This window comes from Ochlerotatus camptorhynchus, unplaced genomic scaffold (genome assembly GCF_037179485.1).
Source record: "Ochlerotatus camptorhynchus isolate MF236.1 unplaced genomic scaffold, CSIRO-AGI_Acam_v1.1 ptg000416l, whole genome shotgun sequence".
Classification (NCBI taxonomy): domain Eukaryota; kingdom Metazoa; phylum Arthropoda; class Insecta; order Diptera; family Culicidae; genus Ochlerotatus; species Ochlerotatus camptorhynchus.
In genome coordinates, this window is record NW_027040902.1 from 817,217 (window position 1) to 832,060 (window position 14,844).

At 45.1% G+C, this 14,844-nt stretch overlaps 2 protein-coding genes across 3 annotated transcripts in view; one reads left to right on the forward strand and one right to left on the reverse strand.

The window, feature by feature from the left end:
- The window catches only part of LOC135711022 (BUD13 homolog), a 440,257-nt gene that overhangs the window by 121,548 nt on the left and 303,865 nt on the right, over positions 1–14,844 (reverse strand). The gene's annotated exons all lie outside the window — the stretch shown is intronic.
- Smurf (SMAD specific E3 ubiquitin protein ligase) overlaps positions 1–14,844 on the forward strand; it is a 123,281-nt gene extending 108,437 nt beyond the window's left edge. For both annotated transcript variants that reach the window (XM_065233757.1, XM_065233758.1), the window contains exon 13: positions 12,874–14,844. In XM_065233757.1, the coding sequence (XP_065089829.1) occupies positions 12,874–13,158 (285 nt within the window). In that variant the 3' untranslated portion in view covers positions 13,159–14,844. The remainder of the gene's footprint in view (positions 1–12,873) is intronic.

Here is a 14,844-nt window from a genome sequence, read left to right on the forward strand (position 1 = left end):
CTCTTAAACATTTCTAGATGCAACTCTGTTGAATACTCTCCGCAAATCGCGCCGTATGCTCCATAATTTGTGCGTCATAGAGCCGGCCTTAGCATTTGGCTGGGTTCACTATCATTCTGTTTAAACTGCACCAACTAGTGAATACATTAAGCTGACATTGCAGAAAGTGACAGTCAGCATTCGAGCAGTTTCGTTAGGAAGATGTTGAGGTCATCTGCATATGATAACCGAGGAGCTTCGATGACCAGATGCACGTCGTTGATGTACAGTTTAAAAATCAACGGTCCCAGGTAACTTCCCTGATGTATACCTGATATGGCGAAGAAGCTGATCTGCAATCTCCTATGGCAAAACCATTAGTTGGTGACTAGTGCGGTACGATCGAAACTAACTCAGAAGATTACCGCATACACCGAGCCTGCCGAGTTTAGCAATCGCAATACAATAGCATGGTTCAACTTGTGCTGCGGATAGGTCGGAACAAATAACGTCCGTTTGAACCCGATCCGACATGCTTTCGGTAATATACGATGTGAGACACAGGTGGTGGTTGAAGGGCGACCGGCAGGAAACCCATGTTGATTAGCTCACAAATATTGCTGGCAATGGGACAGCAACGGTTTCTTAATCACTAGCTCGAATAGCTTCGAAACCACACCTAACGATGTTATTCCTCGATAGTTATCCACAGCTCGTTTCATTCCCTTTTTTGTGGACGGGAAACATGTGCGCAAATTTCCAGTAGGATGGAAATATGCCACTGCAGAGAGACATGCGGAACAGACAATGAAGCGGGATTAACAAGCTAGCAATATGTCTCTTCAAAAATATAGGTGGAACTCAATCAGGTTCAGTATTGAAGGATGACTTGAGCAGAGTCGTGACCTTGGAAATCACCTCAGCGTTAACATCAATGGCACCCAGATTTCGAACGTTCCTGGCAGCCAGGGTAATATGGTCGTCACTTAGTATCTCATTACACTGGCAAACTTGCCGTTGAATTACATAGATAGGAGGCCGAACTCCCTGCGTTGCTCGTTCACGTAGTTCCAAAAGGATTTCGGTGTAGTTTAAGTTTGCACTGGATGTCTCGTTGGAAATTTGAAAAGCATTCACAACTGACTCGTTGGTACATGTGATTCAGCCTCACATAATGAAGTTTCATAGGAAGTCTGCGATAGTTCGTAAGTCTTCTCAGTGCTGCTCTCTTGATTGACTTCAACCTACGTACATAGCTCTCTCGTTTGCCAGGGAGGGCGAGAAACTTTGTAGTGAGTTCTTTTCGGAACGTGTCTGTCAATTTCAATGTCGTCATCAGGACCAAGAATGTTCTCCCACTCCATGCTAGACAATACATCTATGATGCTACCGTGGTCAGCTTTACGGAAGTCTTAAGAAACCACAGCAAGATAATCACCGAAATCATGCACGAGTTTGTCCTCAATAGTGACAATTAGAAGAGGGTGATGCGGAACTAGCTTAGTTACTGCACAAGGCACCGAGGAAATTAATGGAGCCCTGTCCTGAGTGCTCACGAAGCAGAGGTCCAAACTACGATTGTTTTCGTTAACTATATGGTTAATTTAAGAAAGCGTTACTGCGCTGTAGTTGTCGAGACGATCAATAGATCCTGCGTGAAAGGTAGAGCTATCAGGATCTGAATACAGGAATCCGCTATGAGATGGACTTCACGAAACGACAGGCAGGTTGACGTCACCCAAAATTAATATCTCATCAACTGGAGTGGCACTTTCGCTAACTCTGTGAAAACTGACCGACAGTGAGTATCGGTGAGTTCATGGTCCCGGACTCGATCAGGTGGAATGTACAGAGCGCATAGAAATAGTCTGCGATCACCCAGATTGATGGCTGTCCAAACCTGCTCCACATTGTTCCATGAGTCGTTCTAGATGGTCTTTGCCTCCAATCCGCCACGGACAGCTACAAGGACATCTTCACCAGAGGATTCCGATCGCTACGAGAACCTCGTAGTCAGGACCGAAGATTTAACTGGAAAGGTGCAACATCTATTATGAGACGCACATACCCATTTGGAGGTTAACTTTTGCAACAACTAACAACGTATAGCGTCAGGATCTCCTTTCAACTCAGGAATGTGCGAACTGGATGCTGAATTTATATTATGCCCAAAATCATCGAAATACCCTTTTATTTGAGTAATTTTAGCTCCACTTGCTAAAATGCAACATCAAGCATTGAGCAAGCAAAAGTTCGCAACTCTATTTAAAATTTGAAATGAACAACCATCCTCAAACTACACCGAGTTATTAAGTTGTTTGAAACTAGAGACGTCAGTCATGCTTATTAATAAGTAGTTTCTGTGGCTAAGAAATATTTCCCTGAATTGGAATGAAATTCCTTGAGGTTCCCTGACTGTACAGGTACAATATTCTTTGATTTTCTAGGTTTTTCAGGTAGTCAACACCCTGATTCAGCAGGAATGGTTTAATCACACTTTTATTTTGAATTGCATAGATCGTTTACAACTGATAGACCTTATTTTCTAATTCAGAAATTTTATAACAGTTTTGACATTTTGAGCTCGTCTAACATTTTTCGAATATTTGCCTAGAGAAAAGTATTTTGTTAGACCTACACTCCCGATCATAAGTTTAAGGACACCCCCAAAAAAACATGACAAATTTGTTATTGTTCCACGATAGCTCACTGGTTCAAAATACGATTTCGGAATGTGATGGTTTTCGCGAGAGAAACACTCGAATGCGTCCGTCGTATACAATGTTCAGTTTATTTCTGTTGTTCGTTTCGTACAGTGCTGCCAGTTTAATTTAGAGAATAAAATATGATTATTTTTAGTGGCAAATATTAATTAAAGAGGTTTCGTTATCTCACAACCGTTCATTCTCCCCCCGTTGAGGCCTGTGGCTCAACAGAAGGCAGCATAGCGATTTTAGTCACCGCCCGCTTGTACTCGCTCGTCGCCGTCCGGACCGTGACCACTCGAACGGCTCCGTCTTCACCAGGATGGGTCGCCACTATACGTCCTCGACGCCACTGCTGAGGAGGCAAGTTCTCGTCGACTAACAAGACCATCGCACCGACTTCAAACCGTCTCACACCATCGTGCCATTTCTGACGGCTTTGGAGATTGTGTAGATACTCCTTAGACCACCTACGCCAGAAGTGTTGCTGCATCAACTGGATATGTTGCCATCTGTTTAAGCGCCCGATCTTTTCGTCTTCGTATGATGGTTCCGGTAAGGCTACTGCTGACCTTCCAATTAAAAAATGTGACGGTGTAAGTACTGACATATCGCTTGGATCCTCCGACATCGCGAATAAGGGTCGCGAGTTGAGAATCGCCTCCGTGCGAGCAAGAAATGTATTCATCTCCTCCGTTGTCAATCTGGTTTCGCCAACAACTCGTTTCATGTGGTACTTCAGCGACTTAACTCCTGCTTCCCAGATCCCACCAAAGTGGGGACTTCTTGGCGGGATAAAATGCCAAGTAATTCCCTTCACCGAGCAGAATTCATCCCACTTTAGACGATGCTGTTGCTCCTCGAATAACCCTTTCAGCGCTGCGAGCTCGTGGTTCGCACCAACGAACGAAGTCCCGTTGTCGGAATACACATCGGACGGAAAGCCACGTCGACTAGCAAAACGATGCAAAGCAGCGATGAAATGGTCCGATGTCAGGTTTGACACTAATTCGAAATGAATCGCCTTCACAGCCATGCAGACAAAGACGACAACGTATCCCTTGAATGTCTTCGTGCTTCTTCCTTCTGGTTTCAGTTGGAACGGTCCAGCGTAGTCGATACCAACCCGTGAGAATACTGGAGCAGGATTAACGCGAGCCTCCGGAAGGCTACCCATGAACTGACTGCCGAGATTAGGTCGATGCTTCGCACAAATTTGGCATTGGAAAATGATTCGCTTGATGATTGATTTCGCCCGTAGGGGCCAATACCGTTCACGGACGATGGATAACAGTCCGCCTTGTCCCACATGCTGGTTTTCTTCGTGTAGTTTCCGGATCAATGCCTCCGTGACATGGTGTTTTGCCGGCAGTAGCACTTGGTGCTTACCGTCGTATGGTATCGCCGAGTATTTCAGCCGACCGCCCACTCTGATGAGTCCGTCCAGTCCGATGAACGGTGCTAAGTTGGATAGACCGTGCCGTTTGCTTGATTCAGCTTTCAGCCCTTTCAGTAGATCACCGAACACTTCCTTTTGAAGGACCAAGAACATTGCTCGTTCTGCACTGGTAACTTCGTTGGCGCTGATACTTGTGCCGTCACGCTTCTTGTGCAGCACGTAGTCGATGAACCTCAGGACATACGCCCAGGCACGCTGTAGTTTACGGAAATCGCTTACACGATCCAGTCTGATTCCAATGCCCTCTATAACAGTTGCTAGTACTGTCGCTGTTTTGAGTTCCGGTATTTCAAGAACCTCATCAGCTACGCCTGCTTGCAATTCCAGTTGCTGTAGATGTGGTGAACCTTTCCACCAGAGATCGTAGACCAACAAGTCTACTGGTGATGCACCTCTTGAAATCACGTCAGCAGGATTGCTCTCCGATCGGATGTAGTTCCACTGATAACCTTGAGTCAACTCCACGATTGTTGCCACCCGATTCGAGACAAATTGATTCAGTGCCGACGGTGACTTTTTGAGCCAGCACAATACGATGGAACTATCGCACCACAACTTCACAACGTCGAAATGAATTCTCATCGAAGCAACCACTTTCGATGTCAAGTCCGCCAGTAGTTTTGCTCCGCATAATTCCAACCGGGGAATCGTCATCGGTTTTAGTGGAGCCACTCGCGATTTGCTTGCAACTAGGTTCACACTAATCGTGCCATCCGCTGTGACACACCTGGTATACATGACCGCTCCATAGGCCCGCATCGAAGCGTCCGAAAATCCATGCAACTCGATTCGTACTGCGTTCTCGGGGATCACACAGCGCTGTTTGTGCATTTCGTTGACGACAGGCAATTGTTGCCTAAACGTAGTCCACTCCTGCAGCAATTCTTCCGGTAGCTCTTCATCCCAGTTCAAGCCAAGACGCCATATATTCTGCATCACCAATTTGGCTGCTGTTATTACCGGTCCCAGGAACCCCAGGGGATCGAATAGGCGACCGATATCGGACAGTACCATTCGCTTCGTCGACGACGTATGTTCACTGATCGGCTGGACGAAGAATGCAAAATAATCCTCAAGCGGGTTCCAAATCAAACCCAGTGTCCTTATCGTGTTGTTGATTCCAGTATCCTCAAAACTAACGAACTTCTCTTGCAGCTCCTCTGGTATTGCCTTCAGTACTTCGGGATTGTCTGAACAAAAATTGTGGACGCCAAATCCTCCACGTTGCAACAGCGACGTTAGCTCGCGATAGATCTTCAACACCTCCTCCGCAGACTTTCCACCAGTTAGGAAATCGTCGATGTAACTGTCGTACCGGATCACTTGTTCAGCTAACGGGAAATCCTTGCCTTCGTCCGTTGCCAACTGAATTAGCGCTTTTGTAGCATGATGCGGTGAGCTAGCCACCCCGTACGTCACTGTTTTCAATTCGTACACCTTGCGTACGCCGTTTATATCCACCTACACTATTTTCTGGAACTTGCGGTCGTTCTTGCTCAGCCAAACCTGGCGATACATTTTAGGCACGTCTGCCGTTAATACCACCGGATGCGCGCAGAACCGAAGAATAATTGTCTGCAGATCGCTTTGGACTGTCGGTCCCACACAAACCGTGTCGTTCAGGGAAACTCCTGATGTCGTGCTGGCCGAGGCATCAAATACCACGCGAACCTTTGTTGTGGAACTCGTGGCCTTGAACACGGCGTGGTGTGGTATGTAGTATTCTTATCGGGTGTCCTCGGTGATCTCCTCCATATGACCGAGCGACAGGTATTCAGCCATAAATCCGAAGTACTGTTCGCGTTTGGCCGGGTCCTTGGCCAAAGAAATCTATAGCTTGTCCAAACGTTTGCTTGCCATCTCGAACGACTCGCCCAGCTGCTTCTTGCGGTCATTGAATGGTAGTCGAACCGTATAGCGTCCGTCTTCTTCTCGTACGTGTGTCTTCCCAAAGTGTTCATCTACCAGCGCTTCAGCAACAGTCATGTTTGACTCTGTACCAACGTTCGCTGGATTCTTTCTGTACATCGCTGGGATGAAGCAAGTTGTGGTGCTTCCGACTGCACCTTCGGATTTTGCATCCTTGTTCGGACGGACAGTCAGCAACTCGGTGCTTGGACTTCAAGCAATTGAAGCACAAATTCGCCCTCGTGACGATGGATTTGCGCTCCCCCACACTAAGCTCCTGGAACTTCGTGCACTTGTATATAGTATGCTCTTCTCTGCAGCAAGGGCAGTTCTCCTTGGTGGTCTGGACGAACGGTCTCGACGAAACTGGAGCTGACTGCTTCTGGTTCAACGCTTGGCGTTGCTTGTTTAGGACGGTTGACTGCTGTGACGTTTGCTGCTGTGAGCGATTAGTCCGCTGCAGAACGGGTCCCATTTCCCTCAGAAAATCCATGAACTCCTTGAATACTGGCATCTTGCCGGTGCCGAGTTTCAACTCCCAATGTTCTTGAGTCTCTCTGTCCAGCTTCTTATACAGAACGTTTACGATGATCAGCTCGGATAATCCTTCCACGACGTAACCATGGCCCTTCAATGCATCAGCATGCTTAGCACAAACTTCGACCAGCTTCGAGATTGACTTACCGCGATTTTCCTTACCGATCTTCTGAAAGTCGAGAATAGCATCGATATGCGTGTCCATAATCAACCTTTTATCCTCGTACGCATCTTTGAGGATTTTCCAGGCCATGTCGTAATCGTTGTTGTTTACAACATCCTGGTCAATCTTGTCCTTCGCCTCACCAGTCAAGCAGTTTCGCAGATGCAGAATCTTCATCGCCGGAGTTTCGTTCGCATACCTAGCCATGATACTGGAAAACAGGCTCTTGAAGCTATACCAATTTTCTGGATTCCCGTCGAAAGTGGGAAATGGTGCATGTAGTTGCGGCACTTGCTGTTGCACGTACACCGGCGGTTGCGGTACAGCAACCTGGTTTTGACTTGTCGCTGAGGAAACTGCATCGATCTTCGTGTTTAGACAAATATACAGCTGATTGTGCAGCTCCTCGAAAGTAGCGTACTCTATCCGTTGCTCAGCACGTTCATCCCTAGGAAGCATGGCACAAATATCCGCATTTATCCTCTCGTAGTCGTCAGCACACCTACGAAGTGTTTCCAACTGGAGCTGGAGCAAATGAATGTTGACATGCTCTGCCCGCAGCGTCTCGTTCATCCGCAACAGCTTGTCAACCAGCATATCGCGCCGATCGTATAGCACTTCCAGATTTTTCTCCATGATGATATTCTCTTCTTTCTTCTTCTTCGCCGTTTTCTGATCGGCAACCGACTGCAGTAGATTTTTGCTGCTGCTACCCGTTAGAGCATCCAAAATATTCCGGCGAGATACTCCCGAAACGTTTCCACGCGGAGTTTCCGAATGGGACATTCACGTACTGTTTGTTTTTCCGACGGCAATATGAATTGCACTGACGCACTGTTTATTTTCTTTTTGTTTGCAGGTTCTATTATTGTTTACATCGTTCGATTGCGACGATGTTTTCACTAGCCAACAAAATGGCGATTTTGTTTTCGCGAAACGTGCTCACACGGTTTCGATTTGGTTTTCAGCCAAAATGGCGTCACTTTTCTTCGTGCCTCGGACACACACTGTTACTTGTGGCGTAGCCTTGGGCCACTTTCCACCGTTCTTCTTGACTTTGCACCTAATTTCGACGTGTCACGGACACTCGCTTTCACTAGTGGCGTAGCCTTGCGCTCAGCACCACTGTTATTCTTCTCGGTCTCGGACCGATTTCACCTATGCCACGGGCACACACTCGCTGTAGCCTTGAGCTCAGCACCACGCTTCTGTTTTTTTTTTCTTGGCCTTGGGCCGAATTCAGCACACGGTGCTAAACAACACTTTTCCGAACCGCTCGACTGGTTCAAAATACGATTTCGGAATGTGATGGTTTTCGCGAGAGAAACACTCGAATGCGTCCGTCGTATACAATGTTCAGTTTATTTCTGTTGTTTGTTTCGTACAGTGCTGCCAGTTTAATTTAGAGAATAAAATATGATTATTTTTAGTGGCAAATATTAATTAAAGAGGTTTCGTTATCTCACAACCGTTCAGTTATGTTCATATCTCTGTCATGTTACGTCCAATTTTCGTTCTTTTTAGATCATTGATGATTTTTGGGGGTGTCCTTAAACTTATGATCGGTAGTGTAAATCAAATGGATAGGTGAAGTAGGCCTGAAGCATTGGCCTGCAAAAGTTTTTTTTTTGTAAAATATGTTCAATAAGTTGATTTTTAAGCGGGCTGTGGTCTACCACGTTACTGGCATTAAGATCTACCACCGAAGCCTGATCCGAACTACTTCAAACTACTGGAACATAATTGTTTTGTAATCAAAGGAACACATCTTAGTCCTTTTGACGTAGGACTACGTCTGTGATTTCTATACGGGGGTACACTTTGTGAAAACCGAAAATGGAACATGTAACGAAATTATGAAAGATTTTGAACGTTAATAACTCAGCTGCCCCTGGACCAATTTGAATAATTTTATCACCACTCGATCAGAAATATTTCTACATTTCTAGAAATGCTTCCGACTGTTGATATTTAAGAAACTATTGAAATGGTGGCAAATGTCAAGCATTGTCCAAAAGCGGTGGAATAACTAATAATTCCACCAATTATGTACATGCATATGCTGCTTCCCCAACACTGTCATCAGAGAGTTGTTTCTAGACGATCTTCGGGCGTGTGTGAATAGGGAGAATGCAATTGCGTAACATTTTGCACACTCATCGGCATATTCAGAACCACACGCCCCAACGACCATACAAAATGCTCCCCAGAGTTGAAATCTTTAACCAAACTTGGAAGGGATTTCCACCAAACTGCAAGTGATTTCCATCGATTCTCTTCATCGACTTTCTGTTTCGTTAATAACTCGACGGCAAACACATTCATTGATACGTTTGTTGTTCTGGATGATAGAAGAGCATAGGAAAAATAGTGCAAAATAGCTTAGTGGAGCCATAGTCATCAAAAGAGGAAATCGATGAAGAGAATTGACTTTCACTTCACACCTCTGCTTCTAAGCCCCTTAATTCACTCGTCGTCATAGCAATGAAAACTAGCATCGCACCGCTTTTGGTTCTTGTGTTACACTTGCTGGTTGCAATTCTGCTGTTCGACATTTTCGAAGGACCACCAAAAAACGTGAAATTACACTATTTTCTAGGGATGCCTAAAAGTCAAACAATTAATCGTAAAGATTTTTCAATATTTTTCGAATTTTCATTTTTATTACTCTTTATTTGTTTCAAAATCAAAATAAATTACATTTCATTTTAACCTAGGTGCTCCAGTTGCTACCCAGTTAGGAATTTCGTTTCGAACTAAATACAGAATAGGGGTGATAGTCATACTAAAGAGTATACACATAGAGAACCCAGCGCAAATTCCTATTCCTACACAAAACAAAAACTCCTGCTGCAGTTAACAAATAACATTTATTATATAAGACCACGTAGTCCTACGTCACCATTGCTTACAACCCCATAGGGCTAGTGGCAAATATGAACTGGAGAGTGTGCGAAGAGTACACCCATAGTGACCATCAGGCGATCCGGTACAGTATCGGTGAACGGACACCGGTGGAAATGCGGAGGACGAAAGTAAGCGAGCGGAAGTGGAAGACGAAGGCATTCAATAAGGATCTCTTCATCGAAGCTCTAAGGGTAGACAGCAGCATCCTGGGTCTAAGCGCGAACGAGTTGACCGAATCATTAGCAAGGGCATGTGACAGAACTATGCCGAACAGGCGGCGTCCAGCTTACTGGTGGAACGAGGAAATTAGCACCCTCCATGCTAGTTGTCTTCTAGCCAGAAGGCGCGTTCAGAGAGCAAGAACGGAAGCAGACATAGAGGAGCGCATGGTGGTGTTCCGAGAGGCCAGGGCTGCACTAAAACGAAAGATAAAGCTGAGCAAGTCAAACAGCTTCAAGGAGCTGTGCCGTGATGCCGATCCCAACCGAGTCGCGATGGCGAAGATCAGAGGTCCAAAGATGCCAGTTGAAATTTGTCCCAACATGCTGAAAGTCATTGTGGAGGGACTTTTTCCAGAGCATGACCCAATGACCTGGCCACCTACACCATATGGCGAGGAAGATGGAGACAACGTTGAACAAGTCTCCAACGAAGAACTTCTAGCAGCAGCGAAAGGGTTAAAGGCGAAGAAAGCTCCTGGCCCGGATGGAATTCCCAACGTGGCGTTGAAGACGGCGATCCAGACGTTCCCGGACATGTTCAGGATAGTACTGCAGAAATGTCTGGACGAGGGTCAGTTCCCTGATAGGTGGAAGGTACAAAAGCTGGTGCTGTTGCCGAAGCCCGGAAAACCGCCGGAAGATCCTGCATCGTATAGGCCAATATGCTTGCTGGATACTGTCGGAAAGCTCTTGGAGAGGATCATCCTGAACAGGTTGGCGAAATGCACGGAGAGTGAACACGGATTGTCGGAGAGGCTCTTCGGATTCCGTAAAGGGAGATCGACGGTAGATGCAATCCGGACAATGATTGACAGAACCGAGAAAGCTTCCAATCAGAAGTGGAGAGGAAATCGATACTGCGCCGTGATTACGATTGATGTGAAGAATGCATTCAATAGTGCCAGCTGGGAGGCCATCGCCAAGGCGCTCCATAGAATGAGAGTTCCAGACTACCTCTGCAGGATTCTAAGCAGTTACATCCAGAACCGGGTCCTGGTCTACGAGACAGACACGGGGCAGAAATCGCTTAGAATCACGGCGGGATTTCCACAAGGCTCCATTCTAGGTCCCACGCTGTGGAATGGAATGTACAAGGGCGTGCTGACGCTCAAGCTGCCCAAAGGAGTTGAGATCGTTGGCTTTGCGGACGATGTCGTCTTGACGGTAACCGGTGAGACGCTGGAAGAAGTGGAAATGCTGGCGGCCGAGGCGATAGATACGATTGGTAGCTGGATGCAAGGAGCGAAGCTGCAGAAGTGATGTTGGTCAGTAACTGCAAAGCAGTGCAGCGGGCAGAAATCACCGTTGGAGAGCACACCATTGTTTCGAAGCGCGTGCTGAAGTATCTGGGAGTTATGATCGACGACCGGCTAAACTTTAACAGCCACATCGAATATGCTTGCGAGAAGGCGGCGAAGGTCATCAACGCAATAGCCAGAATCATGCCGAACATTTCTGGTCCAAGCAGCAGTCCTCATCGATACTAAGGTACGGAGGTTCAGCCTGGATTGAAGCGCTGAAAACGAAGCAGAACCAAAGGAAATTGAGCAGTACATTCCGGCTCATGGCCATGCGAGTCGTGAGTGCGTACAGAACCATTTCGATGGAGGCAGTATGCGTTATCGCCGGTATGATCCCAATCGGCATCACCTTGGCGGAGGACTACGAGTGCTATATGACGAGAGAAACCAGAGGAGGGGTCGATGGCTAAGTGTCAGCAGGAGTGGGATGCAACAGAGAACGGTAGATGGACACAGGCTAATACCGATTCTTTCGACCTGGGTGAACAGGAAGCATGGAGAAGTCAACTTCCACTTGACGCAGTACCTGTCTTGTCATGGGTGCTTCAGGAAGTACCTGCATCGGTTCGGACACACAACGTTACCCTTCTGTCCGGAGTGTGGGAATGTGGAAGAATCACCAGAGCACGTGATCTTCGAATGTCCTAGATTTGATGCTGTGCGAGAGGATATGCTCGCCCTTAGCGTGGAGAACGTCGTCGAAGAAATGTGTCGAGAGGAGGGCACCTTTAACGTCGTCAGCAGAGCAGTAACGCAGATCATGTCAGCGCTGTATGCATTGAAAATGGCGAGAAGACCAACTAGAAAGTAGTAATGTGCTCACAAAAGTGCGAAGTGAAAGCCGAAGCCGGGAGAACTTTCCGTCAGAGTAGGCTGAATCCACCACCGGGGATAACCGAGTAGAACGTGATGCTGGGAGCTAAATGGCTCACAAATTGGAGAGACGATCAGCGACCTGGAAGCGCCAGTTAGCTGAGGTAAAGTGAGTTGCGTAATGCACGGCCCCCTCCGAAGTAATACGACAAGTGGTTCCGTGGGAAAAGGGCAAGGCGTCCAAGGAGATTTTAGTGCGGTAAGAATCCCACACACCGTGTCACCACGACTGTGCGCCCAGTCGTTAAGCGGTGGCACGATGGCCTTTTGAAGGTTTCCTCTTTGCAAAAAAAAGAAAAAAGAAAATAGGGCTGTCTCTTGTAGTTTTTACTTTGTATGTCTTGTTGATAGTGACAACACTCGGTTTTGTCCACCGAGGATGATCTTGAAACAAGGAAAAAATGAGTTAAGACTAGGATTCTGATGCATGGTCATTATCGGTGTTATTGCTTGATTTTGTTGCTAAGGAATCCGTTTTTGACTGCAAAAGAGGCGCGCCTTTGGAGGGTGTTCCAACAATCATTTTACAATTAAGAATCATTTGTCTAGATCATGTTAAAACATATCTTGATGTTTCACCCCTTATTTGCTCATTTGCAAGCTCGCTGATTTCATACACGACTATAGAGCGACAATAGTATATTCTAGAGTTTAACTTAGAAGGACATAAGGAAGTCAAATCTGGTAAAACTTTTCTGTCGTAGCAAGTTGTGTTGCAAATTAATATGAAATTAATCTAAATTGAATAAATTGCTCATTTACAATATAGAATAAATTTGTATGCTCAACGCTCACTACCAAATCCAATTTTATTTTTCAGATTGTCGAATCCTACTCGCCGGAGATGCGCGCTCAGCTGCTTCAGTTTGTGACCGGTTCGTGTCGGGTACCGCTGCAAGGTTTCCGTGCCTTGCAGGGCTCAACGGGGGCCGTTGGGCCTCGGTTATTCACGATTCACCTAACGGCGGATGCACCGATCCAAAACCTTCCCAAAGCGCACACCTGTTTCAACCGGATCGACCTTCCCATGTACGACTCGTACCAGCTGATGTACGATAAACTGACGCAGGCCGTTGAGGAAACGTGTGGATTTGCCGTGGAATAAGCGCGGAGTAATTCATTTAGGAAGTCGACCAATTTTATCATACGTTAGGAAACAAGCTGTTCATCACCTGGATGAGATCGGAACGAATCAAATGGGCTGATTTTTCCTCTTTCTCGTGTGCGGAAGAGCGACTAATAAGACCGGTTAGGAGAAAACGCCGCGCCACCATTCTCCCATCGACGAGACTTGGGATAGGTCTGCCGATAGATCATTCCCACATTAGCTCGAATCGAGAAGTCAACCCGGGGGAGTGTTTATTACGTACCAACTTTATAATGCTATAACAAAATTACATAGAAAAACAAAATAAAGTCCAAGTGTTCTAACAATCGTACAATTTTCCTTACTGTTGGGAAGAAATTAACTAATAATCAAATATTGCCGAATCAAACATAAATCAGTAGTGAACCGAAAATAGCTAACTAAAAAATAAAGGAAAAAAAGAGGTGTTTCCACTAACCATTGTTAATCCATGATACGATCATTATAGCTCAAAAGATTTAAAAAATATTTGTCCCAATATGCAATTTTAATCAGAGGAGGAGGATTTTGTAAAACCCGATAACAAACATTGTTGACAACATTGATCGATTTTATAACAAATTATGGCATTGAGCCCCATTTTTGGCGAAACGATAATGTTTGGATTTTTTTTTAGGAAATGAAAAGTCGAAAATCGAAACAGTTTACTACAACTGCGTGATATTTAGCAATTTTTAAATTTGCATCGAAAGTTTTATGTACGAAAAACAAATATTGAGATTATTATTCATTAGTACGCAAAAGATATCGGTCAAGTGGTTCAGAAAATCAGAACGAAAAACGTGTTTCTCCCTTTTTATTGGTCTAATACAGTGTAGGTAGTCGTCGTCCAAATGTTTAAATATGTTAGTAATTCTAACAAGTAAAGATGCGCCACAAATAAAAGTATTTATTGTAGGAAAAAAAATGTTTAACGATTTTGACCATATATTCAATCCTTCCTTCCTTCAAAGCCCAGTCAAGTTGAGCGAAGGTAGATTTTTGTCGCAATGATATTATATCTAATAGGGATTTGTTGATAATTAACATAAAACACACATCAGGAATGATCAGACGCTGTGTTGGCTGGTATGAAACGAGAATAAACAAACTAATCGTCCCCTTTTTCTTATTGACTATTCTAGGATTATGTTTCGATCCTTTTTCCTCTGTACATACACATTGTAATAGGTACCTATACATAGTTAAACGAAAGAATTATTGTACATCTACTTTACAACGAAGCAGTTGAGTAGATTCGAATATGTACCCCTATTCCCCTTTTTCATACAGCTAGGCATATGTTCAATGCGATAGGACTTACCCATACAATATTCACATATGAGAAGCGAATCCAATATTTAGGATGATGGTAGTTAGACTTATTCGATTTGTTTTATTTTTTCCTGTCGCGAAGTGTTATTCGCTGTTCGTCTGCGCTGTTCTCTCGGTACATCGGCTATTGTTTGTGCGTAAAGGACAAGGAGAAGAAAGGCTTGAAACATGTGATTGTATGAATTGCTAAGGTAAACTAGAACAGTGTTAACAGCGCAAAACGATAGGAAGCTAATATCGGTCAGCATGTAATCGGTAGGTAGTAGATAAACAAGAACCACAACGTATATATTATTTGTAAATTATACTAAAACATTTTATACAGTTATA